General features: G+C 42.1%; 1 protein-coding gene across 1 annotated transcript in view; it reads right to left on the bottom strand.

The window, feature by feature from the left end:
* Positions 1-339: 339 nt before the first annotated feature.
* Positions 340-22,744, bottom strand: part of mtmr11 (myotubularin related protein 11) — a 37,131-nt gene continuing 14,726 nt past the window's right edge. The window contains exons 3-17 of the mRNA XM_085365933.1: positions 16,768-16,904; positions 16,538-16,607; positions 15,514-15,653; positions 15,301-15,385; positions 13,459-13,606; positions 13,057-13,144; positions 12,511-12,599; positions 11,057-11,184; positions 8,718-8,796; positions 8,320-8,390; positions 6,442-6,614; positions 6,050-6,220; positions 5,622-5,840; positions 4,694-5,014; positions 340-1,025 (exon numbers count right to left, since the gene is read on the bottom strand). Of these exons, the coding sequence (XP_085222059.1) occupies positions 573-1,025; positions 4,694-5,014; positions 5,622-5,840; positions 6,050-6,220; positions 6,442-6,614; positions 8,320-8,390; positions 8,718-8,796; positions 11,057-11,184; positions 12,511-12,599; positions 13,057-13,144; positions 13,459-13,606; positions 15,301-15,385; positions 15,514-15,653; positions 16,538-16,607; positions 16,768-16,904 (2,372 nt within the window). The 3' untranslated portion in view covers positions 340-572. The remainder of the gene's footprint in view (positions 1,026-4,693; positions 5,015-5,621; positions 5,841-6,049; positions 6,221-6,441; positions 6,615-8,319; positions 8,391-8,717; positions 8,797-11,056; positions 11,185-12,510; positions 12,600-13,056; positions 13,145-13,458; positions 13,607-15,300; positions 15,386-15,513; positions 15,654-16,537; positions 16,608-16,767; positions 16,905-22,744) is intronic.

Raw genomic sequence — 22,744 nt, 5'->3', positions numbered from 1 at the left:
GCCTTAAGGGCACACAGGTCAGAGGTTAAATCCATTGAAACGCTCAAGTGTGTCCATTCTAGATCACGTCCTGAAAAGTGCCTGTAGGACCCATCGCTTAACACATTTATCTCCACTCCGCCCTGTCAGTGCAACCCCCCCGTGGATAAGAAGGTAAAAATAGAAACGACAAGCTTTCTGTCTCTTTCTTAAAGGGTGACATCAGGAAGTTTACAAAGAAATAGTCTCGGCGACGGTTTCTGCATACTGTGAGGTGTACTTCCAGCATTCAACACCTTCAGGCATGACTTTTTTTCTTTGCAATTTAATTAAAGGAATATTTATTCAAATATACAAAAGACTTGTCACATTATTTGATACAGTACACGTGATAAGTAGCAGAGGAAAGAGCTCTTGCACTGATCATTTCATACAGCTTCAGTTCAATGTGGTCCGTCACAATGTCTCTGTTTCTAATCGCCTTATGGACACGTTATTACACGTCTGCTCCTCTCAGTTCGTGGCACCACTGAGGGACATGTCTGTGTCATTTGGTTAGAGTACCCGGTCACGGGGTGGAAAACGGTCAGATCTCAGGAAGCTAGCGAGGGTCCGTTACTCTTAGGCAGCTTGGCGTTACTGGACGCCGAGTAGTATCGCTGGTCAGGATGTGCATCAATCACAGACGAGTGCCCAAACAGGAATGTGTGCTTGCTGCTGCCACCCGTGTCTTTGTGAGCAGGCCTGGATTGTGGAGCAGAGGCGGCGGGAGCGCCCCTGGAGGTGTGTTGGTTGGCCGAGGTAGGGAGGGGTGCTGCTCTGAGAGCGCCTGCGCTCTGAGGCCTCGACGCCGGGAAGAGGAAGGTGCCGTTGTTGGTGTTCTGGTTCAGGTTGGTGTCGGCTCTCCGGGGCTCGGCTGTCACGGCGGGCGGGGTAGGATCCGTGCTGGTGGAGACTTGTTCTAGCTTGTCTTTGAGCTGCTGCACCTCCTGCGCTAGCCTCTCCACAGGGTGGAGGTGGTTGGCAGAGAGGGGGTGAGAGAACGCCTGAGAATAGAAAGCAGAAGAAAGTTTTACTTACGGGACTGCTCAGCAACTTTAATCCAACCTCATCTCAATCTGAAGGTTTCTCATCCTGCATTTTTCTGGGACCAAAACTACAAACTAAAAAGCATGAAAGCAATGATAAGGTATTAAAAACTGCTTTTTAAAAGTGACCTTCATTGTTGCTTTCCATTAATGACACTAACTTGTCCAGAGGAAACTCTTACTGAAAAGATGAGTGGAGAAAATATTTATGTATCAGTATTTCAAGCTGCAGTTGTAAGACATCAGAACATTGTGACCACATCATAGTGCTGTGAAAAAGTAGTCGTCCCCTTTCTAACATCTTATTTTTTGCATATTTGTCATACAGTTTCAGATCAAAACCCCATTTAAAATCATGACATAACCGATTAATCACATTTCTTTGGAAAGCTGAGTTCAATTTTACAACCTAAAGAAACAACATCAGTGCAGAAAAAAAGTCCCTGATATCTGTCAGTCTGGAAAGGGTCAAAAAGCCATTTCTAAGGCTTTGGGACTCCATTGAATCCCGTTGTCATACACAAATAGAAAACTTGGAACAGTGGTGAACCTTCCCAGGAGTAACCAGCCTACCATAAGTACACCAAGAGCGCATTCAAACTCATCCACGAGGACACAGAAGAACCCAGAATGAAATCTAAAAAACTGTAGGCCTCACTTGCCTCAGTTAAAGTCAGAGGTTATGATTCAACAATAAGAGAGAGACTGGGTGAAAATGGCCTCCAGGGGAGGGTTCAAGGAGAAAACCACCGCTGTCCAAAAAACCTCAAAAAAAGGCTAAAAAACATGTTGATGAAGGACATTGTCCAGGTATCAGTTCATGCTCTGAAGCACAAAAGTACTCGGGTTGTGCAGCAGGACAATGATCCAAAACACACCAGCAAGTCTAATCTGAATGGAAAAAAATAAATAAAATGAAGGTTTTGAAGTGGCCTTGTTAAAGTCAGGACATAAATGTGACTGAGATAGTTCGTAAACAGGATGTTCGTGCTGAAAAACCCTCCAATGTGGCTGAAACAATTCTGCAAAGAAGACTGAGCCACCGTTGATCCACAGCGAAAAGACTCGCTGTCAGTTTTTAGAAACACTTGATTGTAGTTGTTGCTGTTAAGGTTTGTTCAACCAGTTAAGTTTAGGGGGCAACTACTTTTTTCCACACAGGCCCAGTAGGTTTGAAAAACCTCATTTTTTACAATCATCATTTAAAAAGTGCATTTTGTATTTACTCCGTTTATCTTTGTGTGACTTTGCGTATCTTTGTTCGATGAACTGAAACATATAAATGTGACAAATATGCAAAAACAAGAAATTGGGACGGTATGTATGAACACACTACTAGTAGGAGTGAAAACATACCAGCATTAGCAGCTGGTTCCAAATAAAATCCAGAATAAACTTGTTCAACATCTGCATCCTACTGTAGGAAAAACCTGCCACAGAGCTGCTACCTGCTGTTGTACAATAACTATGCTGCTAAACTGGGAGGAGCGGAGTGTTGCCTGTTCTTCCTGTCCAGCGAGGTCAGGGTCCAGGCCTCAGGACAAAGGTGTGTCCAGCGTAAAGGCCTCTAAAGATGCCGCAAAGTTTCGAGTGACGGATGCGTTGTTGGTTTTGTATGTTTTTGTCACAAAAACACGTAAAGTATATCAGCAGTACTTTGCATTGAATATGCAGTCTATGGTGAGGGAACGCTTCAAGGTAAGACCTCATGAGCCCTAAAGCCTAGGAACGAATGCTTCCCCCTACCTATAGATACTGACCCAGTTAGAGTGGTTTTCTAGTCAGTCTGAATTTTGTAGTAAGTGTTTTTTTAATTATCCTGAAGTGTGTGTTCTTCAGATAAAAACAGTCCTTGGGTGCTTTGAAAGGCGCTATTTTTTTAAATAAAATGCATTATCATTATTATTATTATTAAAAAACACAGAGACTAACAGGTGTTTGTTTAATACGTGAACTATGCAGACCACAAACACTGAGTAATGCCTGAATGAATCCATGCTTCTAACAAAAGAAAGAAGAGGAACTCGTGTTCCTGAAGGGAACATTCAGCAGTGTGTGAAACAAAACTGTCTCTGAAACCTGAAATGGTTTTTCAGCAGCCTGACAGAATTTCTCCACAGTGCTTTTAAAATAGCTGCAGGCACCCACCCACCCACACGGTGCTCAACTATTCTTAACATCACCATGGGGACGCTGATAGACGCGCTGATGTACAGACATCACAAAGGCTGAACCATGTCCATATTTGGAGCTGCTCATAACTGCTCTGACTAATCTTCGCATCAAAGAGGACGTCATCTACTGAAGGAGCGGAATGGAAGTGAGAGGATGTAACACGGGACACAGGAGTGCAGCGCTCGCGACGGGGGCTTCAGGAAGGTTCACGGGTACCCACGTCCGGGTTTACACACTTAACTTTGATACAGTATAATAATTATACAGAGGACTGAAACTACTGGCATCAAAAAGTTATGCATATATGCCCTAAAATATGCCAAGATTTCAATAATAATAATAGTACAGTAATAGAAAATAAATCATATAATTATATAAATATTTAAATAATAAAATTAGGAGTTATAAAAAAGATGGTAAGATCATTTTATTTTATTTTTTTAATTTCCTTTTACCATTATTAACTTTCATTTAATATTTATGTGTGTATTTATATTTGTATTTGGTTTACATTATTTATTTTTGTTTGACAAATTTACTCCTATTCTTTCTGTTTTTTTCCAAAATTTCTGCTTCATTATGCAAATGAGCGAGGCTGTCATGGAGTAAGCTTTTCACCTACTGGTTGACTGAGCTGGTAATTTATTTCATTTAGTTATTTCATTTTATAAATCAGTTATTTTTGTGTATACGTAGATTACAACTTTTTAAATGTCACCAGCGCTTGAAAAGAAAAACAACAGCCACACCTGACTGGCTGCATTTATTCAGCTGATCACCTTCAGATGTGTTCCAGTTGTTTTGAGTTTGGCATCAATGAACAAACAAGTGCAAAGTTTACCTCATGAGATCATTTGAATGAACGCTCATCAACTGCATGAAGCATAAATAAATAAATAAATAAATATACAAGCAAGATGCAAACAATGTAAAAAATAATAAAATAATTTATTAAAGTAAAAATGACTAAAAGGTAAAAATAACAGAAACAATATATTATTTAAAAAATAAATAGACTGTAAATAAAGAAAATGGATAAGTCAATGCATAAACATATAGAAACAGAATTAATTATTTATTTATTAATTCCAATAATCATTTTATATTTATATTTTGTAAGATATTAACATGTAATTGAGTCACTCTGAGATGCATTTAAAATTTGGCAGTTTCAGTCCTCCATATTTGAACTAGAATAGTGCAGCTCAAACTGAGTGTTTTATACATTTTCTTTCCTAAACTGACCTTTTAGTTTATATTTACATTATTAATAATATTCTGTTTAATATAGCTGGAAACTTTAAGTGTTAAGCAGAAGACATCATCACATTCAGGACTCTTTGTGGTCTTCATTCGAATGCACAGAGAAACTGCATATGAAGCTTCACTAACAATACCCGCTCATTCTTAATGAATAATTTCTATATGCCTGCATCAGACTGTTGACATACCTGCGCATGGAGCGCCCCGCGCAGGTAGCACTCCCTCCACAGGCCCATGCAGGGGCCCATAAGAAGGGGCAGTAAGGGCTCATAGGGGTCAAGTGGTCCTTGAGGTCCAGACGTAGATGTGAGGGCCTGGGGAAACTCAACTAGAGCCCAAGCTTTCAGCAGTCTCTCCAGGCCAGGCACATTCTCAGAGGACAGCGCCCTCCGGTGGCTCTTTTTGTAAACACCTGAACTGCTGCTGTTGCGCCACGGAAGCAGGTTAGTTGGACAGGAGAAGGTGCCCCGCGAGAGCAGAAACACTGAGCCCGGGACGGCGTCGGTCAGCTGGTGGGCAGATGTCAGAGGTCAGAATCAGGCAAACTGTAACACACCTACAACAGTAATCGTACATTTGAACTGAAAACATTTGGCGGTTTAACTTCCAGTCGCAAGACATTTTCTCTGGGAGCCTGCAGGTTCTACTTTTCCTGGTTAATTCCACTGATTTGCATTTATCTAGATAAAAGTAAAATAATACATCTGTAAACTGAGAAGATAGTTTAAAGGCCATTATGGACAATCAAGACAAGTGAGTTTGAAGTGGCTGCATCTTTAACGAGTACCATAAGCAGGAGCAGTGGTATGACGCAAACATCCAAGTTCTTAAGATATCAGTCTACTAAAAATATGCATGCGAAAACCTCTGCAACAGCTCTTCTTGCACCCTCGCACTGGTGGTCTGCTCTTCTTCTCTTCTGCCCTGAAGTTAAACTTGTGTGTTTACAAATTGCTGCTTAGGTAGAATCCAATCTGAAGTCTTAAGTGTCGCTGTCCAACCAAAAGCAAAAATATCCCACACCCATTTCTGCTGATATACTTTAACACAGACTAGACTCTAAACACGGCCACTAGGGGGACGTGTTGCACCATGCAGTAGACGAGCCAGCCTCACCCTGTGTTTGTCGGGGTTGGTGTTGAGGTTGCCGTTGAGCAGCGGTTGGAGCGGAGGAGTCGGGGGCACGGGCTGCGTGAAACGGCTTTGTCTCGGCTTGCTGTACTGCAGGGACCAGTCCCACACCGGGGGCAGTGGAGGGTCAGACGGATCTGTGGAAGAATCTGGATGCAGCACATCTCTCCAGCCGTTGACGGGCGTGTAGCACTGCCCGAGATTCTGAGTATAGCGGAGGTAGGAGGTGTCATTTATTATGAAAATGTCTGTTTTCTGCAGTCTACATCTTCCTACTCATCATCATCATCATTACAATCATCTGGAGAATCAGAGTCAGCATTTGCTGTTCTAACTAATGAGGAGCAACTGCATGTTAATCAATTACTTCACCACTATTTGAACTAATCATTATATAGGGGGGCGTTCAGTACCTGGGAGCGTTTGCATCTCTCTCGCTGGCAGTTTGACAGGAAGGTGGAGAAGAGTGGCAGGTGGACGCTGTCATGCAGTGCCAACAGGAAGTCTTCTGTCAGCTGGAAGCGAGAGGGATACTGGGACCACAGCTGCCAAACGCAGTCCAGGAAGAGCAGGAAGACTGGAGCCTTGAAGGAAAGATCAAGTGAGAGAGCATAGTAAATAAAGTTAGAGCACAAACAGGAAGAGATGAATGAATGATGGAAGTGAGAGACAGAAGGTGAAGGAGGAGGAAACAGAAGCAAAATAAGGGTGAGGGTGGGACTAGGGTTAGAAACCAAGAGCTTTGGAAACTTGTGGCTGTGTTTGTTAGGAGGAAAAATAAATGGGTTCAAAAATGGCCGCTCACCTCCTCCTTGTCGTTGTCACGGTGGTAGTTAATGCGGCTGTAGAAGCGGTGCGCGCCCATCACCCACTCCTTCTGCACCAGACCCTGGAAACCATACATTGTCCGACAGTGGGGGTCACACATCACCTGCACCAGGCTGGAGACCACGCAACTCATGTCCCGGTCCTCCACCTCTGTGACGTCAGAACAGGAAGAGCACATGCTGAATGCCGCGCCTTCTATTCGAGTAGCTCACTCAGTCACTGAGCAACAGCAAAAACCAAACAATCCAGCAAGTGATTCATCAATTCTGCTCTTAATGCTCAACTCAGAGTGCAGGAAAACGTTAGCAGACCCAAACTGAGCATGGCTCTGTCGTCCTTTCAGCCTAGCTGGTAGAGAAAGTGAAAGATCAGCAGCAAGCAGTAAACATCCTCAGCTGAAAACGGCCATTGTCTGAGCAATGTAGTGTTACACTGAGCGTGCAACAGGAAGCCAGACCAGATGGTCAGAAATCCGCCAAATGTCTGTAAAATGAGTCAAAATGAAATCTAAAGGAATATTACAAATGATCATCTTCTGACATGCCCCTTTGTTTGATTTGTTTACTTCACGTTCATGCACAGTGTGGCCACAGGCCAACAAAAGTTTAACGTCAGTGGGAGACTAAACAATGAGAACGTCAGGAGTCAGAACAACAACAACACAATCATCCAGTGATTTTCCATCCCACTCAAAGTGGGCCTTTTAGGCAGTTAATGTGCAAGTAAACATGACTGGTCTGGATAAAGTATGCGAGACTGGTCTGTGTTACCTTATTTGACAGAAATAGTTTAGATTTCATGTTTTTCTAAGCATCTGATAAACAAAAACATCTGTTACATTTAAGTAAATAATAACCCTACAACTGCTTTGCTGGGCACTGAAAATTCCTCTGTGGAAGAAAACCATGTCATCTGTTGGCCAGAGCCTGTCTCTGTGAAGCAGAGTCCCAGTCAGGCACGCTGAGGTCACCCTCGCAGCATGCTTGGGTTTACCCGGCCTGCCTAGTAGCGTTTCCTCGTCACCTGAAACGCCTCGCTGCTGAGCGGTGATCAGTTGACAGCTCGGGTCCAAACAAACAAAAGTCAGCACGTTCCTCTTTGCAACACAGAGACGCAACACAGAGACGCACCCCCTCTGCACCTCCTGCCACATAAAGCAACATTAGCCCAGCATCCATCCAGGAGCTTGGTGTGCAGAGGTCTTCTTTCCCACCACAGCAGGGCCCGATTGCACATGCCTGTAAGATTGATCGATCCACGCACACTAAAGACAATGAGTCTTTCAGCTTATTTAACAGAATGTCCTTCAGCTGCAAGCCAAACCATGATTGTGTAACAGTGGAAGGGGGAACGGCATTATCCTTGGTGGGGTGACCAAAACCTCAAACGTTTCTTTACGCAGGGAAAACCTTGCAGAGTCATCTGGCACCTGAATAGAACAAAGTGTCAATAACACCGCATCACACCTATAAATAGCCTTAATGGATCCATGTGCCAACAACAGAAGTTTAAACCAAAAAAAGAGATTCAAAAGTCCACCAAAATACGACGTCAGACACAGAATATTTTCCTTGAACTCATTAATTAAACGCTATAATTAACTTAGAAGGCCAATTGCTTTTCTGCTGTCTGACCTCATGTGAAACAACAGTTGCAAGCAGGTGTAACTGTGTCCTTAAAAGCATGTTGCATGGGGGCTTATTGACAGTGTGCATGTAGGCTCAGCGGAGTGTGATTGTCCGTGGTATATGTCTACTCCAAGGTAAGCCCTAATGTGGCATTAATGAGAGGGAAGTGCTGTGAATAATGAATGAACTGAATAATATGAGACGGGCTCTGGAGTCACGTGACTCACCTTGAAGTGCCACAGTCAGGTGACCACCACGAAGCAAGCAGGCTACCTCTGAAGCCTTCCTCAAACAGGACCTGGAGGCAGAGGCAGGTTCGTGACATGCACCAGAATCGGCACATAAGAAATACAGTTACAATACCTAACAAACACAATTTGCATATTGTATATTAGTGTTAGCTATAAAGTTATAAACATAAAATTCAATTTTTAAATGCTGTTAAATGAGGCTTGCAAACTTTCATGGCTTCGATTTGTCTGCAAAATGTTCGTTTTTACAGGACCCTGAACGCAGTTTTTGAATTCTTTAGCCAGCAAACTGTCAAAAAGGCTTCGTTTTGTTAGACTTGTGTCTTCTGTTAGGGATGATATGCACTGCCAGTCTGGCCAATCAGAGCCGTTACCTTGTGTAGTCTAGCCAGTGGGTGCTTTCCAGGGTAGATAACCATTTGTCATCAGGCACCGACATAGATGTGGAGATATCTACAAGTCAAAACAGAAAAAGAGCACCAGATCATATTCAGGCAGCATCATAAATACAAATGCATGAAAGAAGAAATCAATTTCTGCAGTTTGGAGACTGAAGCTTTAAATACCTTTAAAATATTATGTATTCTCATCAATGTCTCACGAATGGTAAATGGCCTGTATTTATATAGCGCTTTACTAGTCCCTAAGGACCCCAAAGCGCTTTACATATCCAGTCATCCACCCATTCACACACACATTCACACACTGGTGATGTCAGCTACATTGTAGCCACAGCCACCCTGGGGCGCACTGACAGAGGCGAGGCTGCCGGACACTGGCGCCACCGGGCCCTCTGACCACCACCAGTAGGCAACGGGTGAAGTGTCTTGCCCAAGGACACAACGACCGAGACTGTCCAAGCCGGGGCTTGAACCAGCAACCTTCCGATTACAAGGCAAACTCCCAACTCTTGAGCCACAATCGAATGTCTCATTTGTTGAAAATCAGTAAATGTGGCACCTACTGGGTGTTTTAATACTGCTGTGTGGTTATTACTGCCAAAGCCACGATCAACGTATTAGACAGAATAACAATTTTCTCCCTAAAAGTGTAAAACGCACATAAATGCAAATGAACGGCCGGCTAAGACGATCCTCAGTTCAGACTAATTTTCTAATCTAGTTGTGGTGAAGATGTACCAGAGTTTTCATTTCTACAGAATAATCCTCTGGACTGTGAAACACTCGCACACAACGAGACAAAACACTGAGGTGACAAACGTGTGTAGTACTGTGACCTTTACACACTGTTCCTGTGTGTGTGTGTGTGTGTGTGTGTGTGTGTGTGTGTGTGTGTGTGTGTGTGTGTGAGTCAGACAGAGAGACAGTTAGAAAGATGGCTCAGCATTTCCAGTAGTTTGAGACCACTGTGGCCTCTGGCCTCTCTGCTCTTAAGTGGAATGTGCTGCCTGTGCTCATATGACAAAAGCACCAGTAAGAGCCGTCTCACAAAGAGTGTTGTGATCTGAGCAGGAATGCCCCGAACAACTATTTAAAACAGGAGAGAATGATCTGGAAACACATGACTTTAACTAAACTAAAGCAGATCACGTCAGGGTGTGATTTAAATCAAAAGACTGTTCAGGAAGTAGGAGAAATGCAGAAGCTTAACACGGAAATTCCATAGACTGCTTAGAAAAGATAGATGAAGCATTTTCTGCTCTGAATCAGAAGTGACAAACAAGAACTCACCGAGACATGACTTGTTAAATTCAAGGTGAATAAAGCTTCATCTCCAATCTGCTTCAAAATGGGGCCATAATTTATGAAATGATAATCACGTATCAAATAAGTCTTTAACCTCCTAGGACCTGGCGGCCACATATGTGGACATCACATTTTGGGTTATTTGGACCAGCGGTCCCCAACCCCCGGGCCTCGGACCGGTAACGGTCCATGAGTCGTTTGGTACCGGGCTGTGAGAGTTGAGGCTCAGGTGTGAAATGTCTGGTTTTCAGGGTTTTTATCGGTTTTCAGCGTTATTTTGTTATAGTTTTTATCATTAACTCGGTTTTCCTGGGTCTTTTCACGTGTGTTATGAATAAATCTTCTTTTTTTCGGTACCGGTACTAGTTTTATTTTGTTGTATTTATCCGCGACACCTTAAAGGCCGGTCCATGAAAATATTGTCGGGCATAAACCGGTCCGTGGCACAAAAAAGGTTGGGGACCGCTGATTTAGACCAAAAGTCTTAGGAGGTTAAAGCAGCAACTGAGAACTCTTTAGAAAATTAGTTACTGAAGTCACAAAAGAAGTGACTCCCAGACTTCTATACAATCCATCCTCTTCTGCTTATCCTTTTCAGGGTTGCTGGCGGGTACATCCTGGACAGGTCATCAGTGTGTGGCAGGGCTAACACATATGCACAAACAACCATTCTCACTTACATTCCTATCCTCACTAACTGCATGTCTTTAGACTGTGGGAGGAAGCCAGAGTACCCAGAAAGAACCCACACAAACAAGGGGGGAACAAGCACGCCAGATGGAGGAATTGAACTCAGGACCTTCTTGCTGTGAGGCAACAGTGCTAACCACTGTTCCACTGTGCTAAATATTGTCCCTTTTTTGACCCTTCAGACCACACACCTGTCCTGACAGAGGTTTATATGAGCAGCGGATTATCAATAACGGCAGTTGTGATGCCTCCTTTCTCCTCTCTGTGCTGTGTGTAAACACACATTCAGGTGTGGACGTGTGCGTTTCTGTCCTTACCTCCCAGACAAAGGGCGCGCAGGCGGCTGTGTGCCAGCTGGATGTCGGCAGGCGAGGGCAGCTCCTCGCCCAGCTCCACCACCACACACAAAGAGGACTGGCAACCAAACAGGATCATCTCCAGGTTTCTACACAAGAGCACATCCAGCTGTTAACGAATGGCAACGAGCCTGCCGTACTTTGTGAAACATTTGTCACTGGCAGTGTAACATTTGTAAGCAAGCTGATATCGCTTTACATCATTGATGAGATTCACTTTTTCCCAAAAAAAAAAACCTGAATGAATCATTTCTGAGCAATAAAGTAACCAAAAATATAGCAAAACGATACTAATTAAAACTCTTTTATGCAAATCTATATGCAGATATTTTTTCAGAAAGTGTGAAAAATCTTGCAGTTACTTCATGGTTTCAGGTATCCCCTCTTTCAGCAGCAGGCCGCTGGGACAAAAGGCTTCTACATACTGGAACATACAGAGCTCACAGGTCAGAGACTGAGGACTCAAGGGGCTTTAAAAATAGTTATTAAAATCTCATAAGTTCTCTTAGGCCTACGGGAGAGCAGTTAGCTCAGATATTTGTCTGACACAGTGATGGGGGTGTCCACACTGGTACGTTGTACTAAAGCTGTTGAGCATTTAATAAGGTGTCCATGGCGCTTCATTCATGCATAAAAACAAATGTCTATCAGCTGAATAATCAAGGAGGCAGAAAACTGAAATAATACACGCAAAATAATGAAACTGACCAGTGATGCATGCCAATTCATTCCCCGAATCCTACATGACACAGTGTAATTTTCTGTGCCGTGGAATTCAAACCCACAACATAACATATGGATATAAATCTATGAAATGGCCCTTTGGGAAGCAAAGGTGCAAAGCAGACTATTATTTCCCCAGAAAGAAGGAACTGGTTCAAATGTCGTTTCAGCTTGGAGGGAAAAGTTGTACTGATTTTGCCAAAAGCTTCGCAGTTAATACTGAAAAATGACAGTTGGTGTAAAATGATTCTGCAACATATTCTGACCTCACACGTTAAACTGCAGCCTCGTGCTTCTTTCACGATTTGCAATATTCACCTCAAAGTGTTCTGTTTCTCTCATTCGTTCTTTGTGTTCATCGATAGATTTTCTCGGGTGATAGAAATAAATGCACACAGGTGAGTTAAAGCAGAAGAAGGTTTTAAAATTATGAATCTGAGCATCTTCAAATGTAAATGTATCTAACAAGCCATGTGCAGACACTTTCATAAGTCTGTGAACCAAGTCTTCTTAGTCTGCATCTTCATTCTGGACTAAAGCTTAGGATCTGGAGTCCAGCAGACGACCTGTTATTACTTTACTGTAACCTGTACTTTGCTGTGTGAAAGTTGCACCCTACAGCTCAGACTCAAGTGCGGGTGGTCAAATGTTGATGCACTAGAATCCATTTGCAAAGCATTGAACACACACACCTGATGTCATCTTTCTCATGGTAGATGTTATTCTGGAAGCTGGCCATTCGCAGTAGATCACTGCCTCTGGGATGTCGCCAACACCAGCGCTGTGACACAAAACAGTTTCACCCTCTTTAATAACACGCTCTTACTGCAGCATTCATCTTATAATTAGTCTCGCTGGAATGATAATAAGCAGCGAATACAGACACATGATTGCAGCTCAGAGATCATTCTGACATAATATATTAAAGACACTTGGGAAACAGGCACCAAGTCTGAGGAACTTCTGTTTTTTTTCATTTGAGTTGCAAGAAAAGTTTTAAATGTTTCTCAAGGCAGGAAGATATCTGTGAAAATAGTGCTTCTGGGTGCTTTCTTGAGTTCTTGGACACAAATGTGGAATATTGTAACAGCATCCCCACAGCCCAGCTCTGCATGTGTTTGCAAAAAATCCAGCTGAATATTTTCTGAAGCATATACTTCCAAACACTTCCTAGAAATTGGTGAATCACAAATGGCAAAGTGTTAATTTAAAACAAAACATGACTCCAGAACACTCACAGGGATGCGTCCTTCATTGAAGTGGGCGAAGCTTTTCTTCAGCTCGGTGTCTAAAACCTTCTGTGGGACCACGATGAAGCGAGGCAGGCTGACAGGAAGCAGAAAAAAAGTGCTCAGTTCTATTGACGAGATATAAATAGCAAATTTACAACAGCAGTGGAAGATGTATGAGTCACTGCATATAAAAAAAAAATGTAAAAAACTTAGAGCACCATCTTTTAAGGCGTTAGTGCCGTGGAATCTTTCTCTTATCGAGGACGAGCAACATTCCTGAAATGTGCTGCTTTGCATACTAAAGAGGGGATTGGTGTTAAATCTGATATAACACTGACAGACATTCTATGTGTTTTATTACATTGCATACCTGGTTAGTGTTATGTGTGGTTACACTTGTGAATTTACCTGGTTGACATTTCAAAGCGGTCATTGACTGAGCTGACCCTCCAGCTAGTGGCTCCACAGCGTTCCAGCTCCTGCTCCCAGTCCGAGGCAGATTCAAACCAGTTCATGTGGGCGTCTCGGCGACGGTTGCTTAGAAACTGCTTCATTTCTGTAGGCGGGAAGTGATTGAAACACTCGTTTTGATGCTCGCGGCACTTTAAAGGTGCAAGATCAGGTGCAGTGTGATAATACTGTGACTGCTTTGAATCGTATTTTATACAAACACAACACTATTCATTTTAAAGGCAGGATTTAAACCTAATCTTAATGGGAGTCCAGCAGTGAAGCTAATTATAATTTTACTGTTTAGCTTCTCTGGTATAAGTTTTTGCCTTTTTTATCGTGATATAAAGACCGGGCAGAAACAGAATTTTAAAAAGCACTGGCTGCTCAGCAAGCAGGCACGGCTTCTTAAGAAATCTATTCTGAGCTTTTGCATCCTTTTCCAACAAAACTCTTTTTGGAGGACAGGAGAAACTATTTCTCTGGGTCAGCCATGGGAAAAAACTTGGGATGCCTGGGACACATTTCTCTGTACGAAGCTGAATAATATCATAAAGCTTGGTGGAGACACGGCGCATGGGCAAAGAGAGCGACCGTTTCATGTTGGTGTCAAACAGAGCGTGGACGCTGGCAGAGGTGAAGCTCTTCTTGTATTATTCAAAACACAAAGAACTGACCACACACTGGACACACTTGACCCATAGGGCGGAGGTGAACTGTAGGTCATCTAATGACTTGTTTCAGAGGGGGGCTTGCATTATTTATCCAAGAACTGGCATTCATCCTCAGCCTGGCCAGCCTAGCGTAGCTTGAATGTAGCACACTAAGCATACTATACTGCAGAGACAGGCTCAAATGTCCCTATATGGAGGGCGGGTGTTTAGAGCAGGCCTTTATTAACGACATGTGAATTGTGGCTCGTTTGCATTTGAAGCTGAGAAGCTTAATTAAGAAAAAAAAAGGGGAAAGAACATAAAACAAGGTTTAATCTTTCCCACAGCCACACTTTAAATCATTGTTAACATAAACTTCTGCTGAATCCGATGAAAGATTGCCTCACATATGTTTTCAGAGAGAGTATTTTTACTGTGGCATCACAGAGGGGAGTGTTTTTAATCTCGCCAGCCACAGAGGATGTGAGTGTTATGTGTCATTATGGTCTGAACAGAAACCATTAAGGTTCTGGGTTCATTTTCGTCCCACTTTTAGGATCTGCAACATCACATTCGGATGATGGAAATCGACAGGAGCAAAAAATTAAAAAAAAAAAAATGATAATGAGCTGAAGTCACAGGAGGGAAATGATAAAGTGTGATCACAGCTTAAGTACATTCTGTTTCGGGAGCTGGAATGGGTGAGAACCACACTTAGTCATGTGCTGTGCTTTAAATCTGTACAAGTGTGTCCTAACACATTCCTGCAGGGTTTCTGATTCACGACAGCATGTGATTCTCACTTTAACTGAGCTGTTGTTCCTATGAATATTCATTAGAGCTAAAATATGCACAGAATGATAGACAGATTGTAATAAATACTTTAGATCATTGACTCGCAGTCATTTTAATATCATTACCATCCCAGCAGGCACACATGAGGCAGCAGTGCCCCAAGAAGCATTTCTGTGGCTGCATCCATACGGACGAGAACAAAACAAAGTAAGCTCAAAAGCACGAGTGTTATTAAACGGCTCCTGGGAGAGCCAACGGTTAACAGAATGACAGACAGGCTGCAATGGTGGAGATAAGATACCGTCTCTGTGCCAGGAAAGGAGTGGCCAGCTGTATACTTTAATCTACTCACCTACACTGCCGAGGGCGGCGTTCTGGAAAGATAACACAGACCCTGGTTTGGGAGGCTGGTAGGTCTTAGCGATGCTGTAGGTCATCTGAGGAGGGAAACCACAGTGAGTGCATCAACATGACAAAGGTCGTCAGCTTTCACCACAGTGTCTGATCACTGGGCTGTGGCATAGATCAGCTTCTCTAGGGATACATGCTTAGGCTAAGGAGACACCTCTTGGACTTGTGACTCAGGAGTGAGGCGGTCAAAAAGGAAGCAGACGACTCGCATGTCCCTGCAGTAAAGCACCAGCTCCTCCGGAGTGAACTTCAGCGAGGAGTTTGGTGTCACCAGCTTGGTCCTGTTTGGGCCCACTGAAACACAAGAGCAAAGTTACATTTTAGATTCATAGACGACTCCAGAGCCCAGCGGAGTCCTGGAGTACAGAGTTTTAAATCAGCCTGCAAACTGAAATAAAACTTTAAATATTATTTGAGAAGCAAGGTATGTGAAAAGATGTCTCACTTTATTAAAACAGTGGTAGTGATGGTAGTCCATCAGACTGCACCAGTATGAGAGCACCAGAATCGCCAGGCAACTCAACTTTCAAAATAAGAGTGGATTATCCACTGATGATAAATCAAAAATATAAAACGTGTCCAATACTCTACATATAATCCCTGTGAGCCCTTATACAGTTATGTCAGGTACATAGCTGTGTGGCTGTGAGCACAACAGTCCTCCCCACCTTCTATTCCAGGCTAGGCTTTGTGAGGGGCAGCCAATCAGCTGACTTAAACAGAGGGGGCTCTGTTTGAAGGGAGAGGAACAAATGCTGCTTGTTTGAGACAGAGCATGAACTGAGGGGCTGCAGCAAGGCTCAGTGAATGATAAATAAGGATTATTGTGAGTTGCGATACACGCAAAGACTTTGTGTACCAGGATGAAAGCATGAACCTGGAAATGAGCATCATCAGTCCCCTTTTGAATCAAAGACAATTTTTTTGTGAACTTCCTGACAGCGATACTGATACAAAGAAATATCTCAGTTAACAATCTGCACATTATCAGACTGTTCTTTGAACTTATTTTTAGTAACCTTTGCGTCATCGTGTTCACAGTAAGTGACATGATAGACAATTTATCTATCCGGTGACTGGAAGTCGTACAAAGGCAATAATTTACCAAGTAAACATCAATCAATAGCATGAATGGAAATGCTTTTGGAAGCCATGAGTAAAAAGGAAGTTTTACTCACCAACAACAACTTTCTCTATAGATGCCAAAGCCACATCGTGGTCTCCTAGTAGCACTGGGTCTGCATTGTCCTGCGTCATAAATATCATTCAAAGAAATAAAGTTCCCATGATGTCAGATGCACTTTATACATTTTCAAGGGTCATTCTTTTAAAACAGAAGATAGAAAAACACTGTTAACACAAACATCTGTATGTTTTAGTGTTTATTCAGTGCAGCGTAGGGACTCACGTCAGGTTTGGGACTGTCCTGGGGCACAAAGGCCACTCTGAAGTGAGTACAGAAGAGGGTCCCAGACAGCCAGCCTCTTCCTTCCCTGGCAGTCAACTTCTTCCTCACCATAACAGCTCTCTGAAGTACACACTCGCCTAAAGAGGACATGTGGCACAAGTGTTATAAGAATTCATCGACGATACACATCAGGCAGAAGTTTCAATATTGCACATGTCTAACCATGACTGTGTCCTCTCCTGCACATAACAGGAAGTATACAAAAGATAAACAAGAAGTATGAAAGAGAGTGGGCTGCAGGGAGTGGGTGTAACAACATCCTTAAACCACAAGTTACGTCCTTGAATTGTTGCAAGTCCTTGACTGGATGGACAGAGAAGAGCAACGAATGCAGCGACGCTGTACTGAACCCTGCAAAGCCTGAACCATGAAATAGCCACTTTTTTTTTAAACCAAAGTGTTTATTGAACATTCTGACAAATCAAAAAAAGAAAAGAAATGAAATATGAATTTGCATATATGAGTTTTAAGTTGTATCGCTTTTGGTACATCTGAGATTTTGGTTCAATTTATTGGTTAAAAAAAAAAAAAGTGGGAAAAAATGAGGCAGATTTTTTTTCCAAGCACATAAACAATCATTTTAACCACAGGTATGGCCCGGCATTACCAAAGCAATTTTCTTTAAAAATCTATTTCTGCTCAAATAACACAAAACAATTGTCCAGAGGTCATCTGCAAAGGTTATTTGCAGATGACCTGCAAGAGAAAGCGCTTGGGAGCACAGGAAGTGATGGTGTTTGAATATCATCGACAGGTCAAGCAAATCCAAGTAAACAGTACTATTATTACCACAATATACAACTGCAAGTGTGTGCTGTGGATACCTTTATTCCCTTTAAAGAAGACAAATTACACACACTCACAATTTAACATTTTAATTGTGTGTGATAACGTAGATACCTGTGTGTGTCTGTGTGTACTCAGCTCAAACTGTTTTCCAACATGGCCGCGGTACAGTAAGTTACTGTCAAGTTGCTGTTTTGAACATGTTGCCTCCAACATTTGTTACTGTGTGCAGTACGATGAGCTGCTATATTTATCTGATGCTGTGAAATGCAATTATAGAGGCTGTTAATGTGATTTTGGGGCATTTAGGTTTTGTATGAAAATCTGAAAGAAACACGACCTGCTTCAAAGGGTAGTGCATCCAAACAGAAGCAGCAAGATTTTTTGCTAGACTGCAAATGTCTAAGATAATGTGATGACCACAAGTTTTAGAAAAGAAAAGAAAAGACCTGCAAAGCCTACAAAACTGCCTTCACCTGACAGTACGATCAAAAGAAGACACCACAGGGGCTTTTTTTTATTTTTATTTAAACAGATATGAATATAGGTGCATCCTGAAATAGCAGTGTGTCAAAAATGTTTAAAACTCAGATCTACAATTTGAGGGAATCTTTAGTGGCAGCTTAAATCTCTGTATGTGTAGACTAACTGTTGGCTTCCATGCACACACACACACACACACACACACACACACACACACACACACACACACACACACACACACACACACACACACACGGAAAGTCTGGAACTTTCACTCGATTATCTGAAAATAACAGTAGAGTCAGAGCTCTGAGTCACTACAATATTTCACAAACACTTGAATTCTTTCACAACAACAATGAGATTCATTTCAAAATGGTTTTCCATCCATTCTCTTCTTTGCTTTGTGAAACTTTCAAGAACAAGATGATGAACAATAGAGCTGAAACAAGTGTGTGCAGCGATTTTCTCAGCCCAAAAGAAAAAGCGAATACAAAGATGGGGCGGTGCATGTTTTGGCTGTTGGCTATGGTCACATGATTGAACTTCACTGGTTGCTTGAACTAAGCCAAAGTACTTAAACATGTTTGACTTGACTTCAGAACTCTGATCGTTGTAGCCATTTTGTCCTTTACACGATCAGGACGAGAAGCTTGAACTACATCAGAAAACCTTCTGCATTTTTACTGCATCACTGGACAAGTCGTTCAGTGCAACACAGACAAAAAGTCTGCAGGAATCATCCCAGGAAAGAACGTTTTTCCAGCTTTGATAACACATAACATCCTAAACAGCGTACTTATGTGTGCTAGTAATCCTGTTAAGAATGTCTCTGGGTAAATGGAAAGAAAGAAAAGAAGCGTCTGAAATTCCAGGACAAAGTTCCAAAAACAAAACTTTTCACCCACAAAAGTCTTTCACACACAAACACAGATGTGCAGAAACACTAAGAGAACACAAAAGAAGAACAAAGGAAAACCATTACACACACACACACACACACACACACACACAGAGCAGTGAGGTAACAGTCTACCACAGGAACACAAAGCCTCTGCCAGTTAGACTGTGGGTTTCCATAGCAACAGGGTCTGGGCTTGGGTAGACGTGGAGAAAATGGCCTTTTTGTCCATGACAAAGCAAATGTTTTCATTTCATTCAAAAGACAATTTAAAAAAAAAAAAAGATGGGGGAAGACCAAACTGAAAAAAGAAAAACGTGCTGAGGAAACACTGAATTCCTTCTCAGGATAATGAAAGAACCCATATGGAAAAGATATATATAAATCTTATAAAGTTTGTATCTGTCTTGTGTGAAACTTGTATGAAAAGCATATAAGAGTGAAAACAGATATAAGATCCCTTGAAAAATTATATAATGAAACTTGTATGTTTTGGATACTTACTAAAACAATGTATGAAAGTAATGCGAAAGTGGCCACTTTCATGAGTAAATCATGTAAGCCTTATATGATTTACTCATGAAAGTGGCCACTTTCATGAGTAATCACATATAAGTTTTTACTATTTCTTTTCCGTATGGGAACTGCAATAACACAGCCCTGATATGAAAAATGACAGCGGAGATGTTGGCTGTGTTTAATGAATGTTTTGGAGCATACCAAAGCACAAACAGGAAACGGACATTTCTTTTCCCTTGCACATAAAACCCTCATTTATGCCGCGAGAGAAAGAAAAAGAAGACAAGCCATAATTTGCTGATTGCGCAAGAGGAGCTTAAATCTTTGAGTATGCCCTGTGATTATGTTTATGCCCTTTAGCCTTTAAAAGCATCCATTAAAAACCCTCTAGGCTGGGCTTATCAATTAAACCCAACCACACATGACCCAGCTACAGAGATTTAGGATTCTTTGGGCAGTGAACACGAGTCTTTAAAAGAGACAATCTGGGGTTTTGCATGCCTCTTTTTAATATCACTCCGGGGAGCAGCAGAGCCGAAAACATTCGTGTAGCTGGCAGATTTGAGACGCCTGCAGAGAAAGGAGAAGAATTTGCATTCTCTATTGAGATTTAAAAAGTTTGTGTAAGCAGGTGATTCATCCCAGCATGAGTCAGCTAGACAAGGGAAGGTGTTTATGAGACAGTTTAATCCAGTAGTCTTTTATGCTCTTCCTGAATAGCTCCAGGTACAGTTTTACAACTGCTGTAACAACTTGTAGCAACTTTTACGTTTTTTAGAAGTACAAAATTCATCAATTTACATTAAAAATTACAAATCATTATTATCGGTATTGGATACTTAGGGGATTTTGTGTGGTTTGCTGAAAACTTTCATTCAGTCTGTAACAGTTTATACAAGCCAAGGAAAGAGTCGATGTAAGTAACAAATGTCGTAAAAGAACAGTTAAACCTGGGTTCAGACCTTCGACTTAACCAGCTTGAAGTCTAATCACATAAAACTGAAGACATAAAAACATAATTCAACAAGCTGGCAGCGACAATTAATGAGTATCCTGTTAGTGCTATGGACAGTTGTCAAGTTGTCTGTGAGTGAGTGATGCATAACTACTGAAAGGAAAGGCAAAAAATACTTGCAAAACTAGTGCGGTGTCATGGTGGTCATGCATCCATGCATCCATCAATCCTCCCAGAACTGAAAATTATGCTACAGTAGTGCCGTAAAGTAAGTACCACAGACTCAACTGTTAAAATGTCCAACTTTAGCATTAAAAGTCAGGTTTACAGCAGGTTAAAAAAGAAAAACTGTTTTCACTTCTATGGATAGTTTCTCCCTAACACACAGAAAGCTGTAGCTCATTACTGTCTGTTAGGTCTCATCTCCACTAATTAGAGTCCCCCAACTCGACCTCTGCATTTTCCATGATAGTAGTGCCTATGAAAGCAGGATATTTTTTTAAATGGAAAAGTTTGGTTAGTGTAGGTATTGATGAAATTATAGTATTGTATTAGTCTCTTAGCACTAATCTGTTGTATTCACCCAGTTTACTGAGTGAGGCCTGAGCTGGATCCTTTCAGTGCTAAGACTTAAAAATCCATCCTGGGCTCCTCGTGATGTCTCCAAGACTGAGAGCAAAAACTAGAAAACTAGGAGGGGAAACTAATTTCATATGCTTCTACCTGCAACCCGATTCCTTCGATAGCAATATCTCATTATTGTTGCTGACGGTGGAACAAAAGCTTCGCATTCTGGCTCAAGTCGATCTTCAAAATGAAGGTTCAGCACAAACATGCCAGTCCAGCTCACTTTTCACCTTGGCATCCCAAATGAATGAATGAGATCCTCGGATACATAAAACTCCTCCGCCTGAGGCAGCATCTTTTGCCACTCCGCTCCACCCTTTTTTCTTTTCTTTTTTTTCCTCCATCAACTGGTTTCGTAAAATTGAAATTCCCAGAAAGAAAGTCAGACAGAGATGGAAACAGACTATAAAGAGTTGAGACTCTGCCAGGTGTCAGGCCAGCTGTGCGTCATGTAACAGACAAATATCATTAAAACTGTTTGATGGCAACAGCAGCTTTACACATTCCAGGTGAATTAGTCTTTGAAAACATTACAGGAGGAAGAGCTCACCAAAACAAAATGTTGGGTTGGAGTTTGGACGCTCAAGGCCAGTACATATTCAATAACTCAGACTATTCTCAGAGCAGAAAAACATTCAGTCCAAACAGGAAACAGTTTTTGACTGTCAGGATTTCTCACATTGTTGACTGAGTACAGGATGTGTTACTTTAGCAGCATACGGGGCTTTCCTTCACGCTAACTTCAGTTTAGATGAGAGAGAACGACGTGGAGGATGAGAAAATACAGCTGAGATGCATGTGAACCATGTGTGTTTTATTTGTTTCCATGCACATTTGTTTCTCATTTTCAGCTAGACGCATGCAGAGTGAAAGGTTTCTGTCCTCTTGAACCAACAGGGAGGATAAGCTCAGGTTTGGAAACAGTGGTATCCGTACTGACAAAGAAAATACTGGACACAGAAACAATCCTCAGCCTCCCAGTGTCAGAAAACTTCCTGTTCCATGTGATAATGTGATAGTGATCGTGTCTATCAAGGTGAAAAATCCTTTTATTTTTTTAACTGTTTTACTGAGACATCCATCTAAAGCAACGAACACAAAGAAAATTTAATACCTTTCTCAACATCGAGATCGAAACCCAAGTATGCAAATATCGATGCTGAGGTCTCTTGTCCATCAATCAACAAGCTGTAAAGCTGGTTGACAGCCTTTAAATCCCACAGTAACATTAGACTCTGGAAAGAGGGGATTGTGAAGATGCTCTGAAGGGGGTCCTGGCCTCTTGGCTTTGTGTGTGAATGGACAGTATCTCCCCCCTTCCCCAGTCACAGCATTGAAGCGGTACATGATCTACCTATGGCTGCTGAGCTGTCCTGACCCGTTTAGGCCTCCTGCAGGCCGGCTCGGTTTCTGAGGTCCTGTGTCCTGGTGTCACATGAGAACACCATCGATGTCTCATGCTGCCCTTTAACTACTGACAGAACAAGACAATGTCTGCAAATATATTTTGGATTCCACAAACTGCTTTTTCAGCTCATCAATGCGTCTGGCTTGAGAGGACACATATTTAAGACCCTTTTTAATCACAGCTTGAGACGGGCTACAAAGTAACAAAAACATCACTGTGCTGGTGGCACGAGACCCAA

This window comes from Diplotaxodon limnothrissa, linkage group LG11 (assembly GCF_057381915.1).
Source record: "Diplotaxodon limnothrissa isolate DT_005_m linkage group LG11, D_limnothrissa_male_GT1.1, whole genome shotgun sequence".
NCBI classification, from domain to species: Eukaryota; Metazoa; Chordata; class Actinopteri; order Cichliformes; family Cichlidae; genus Diplotaxodon; species Diplotaxodon limnothrissa.
The sequence above is the reverse complement of the archived record's forward strand: the minus strand, read 5'-3'. Positions and strand labels throughout refer to the sequence as shown.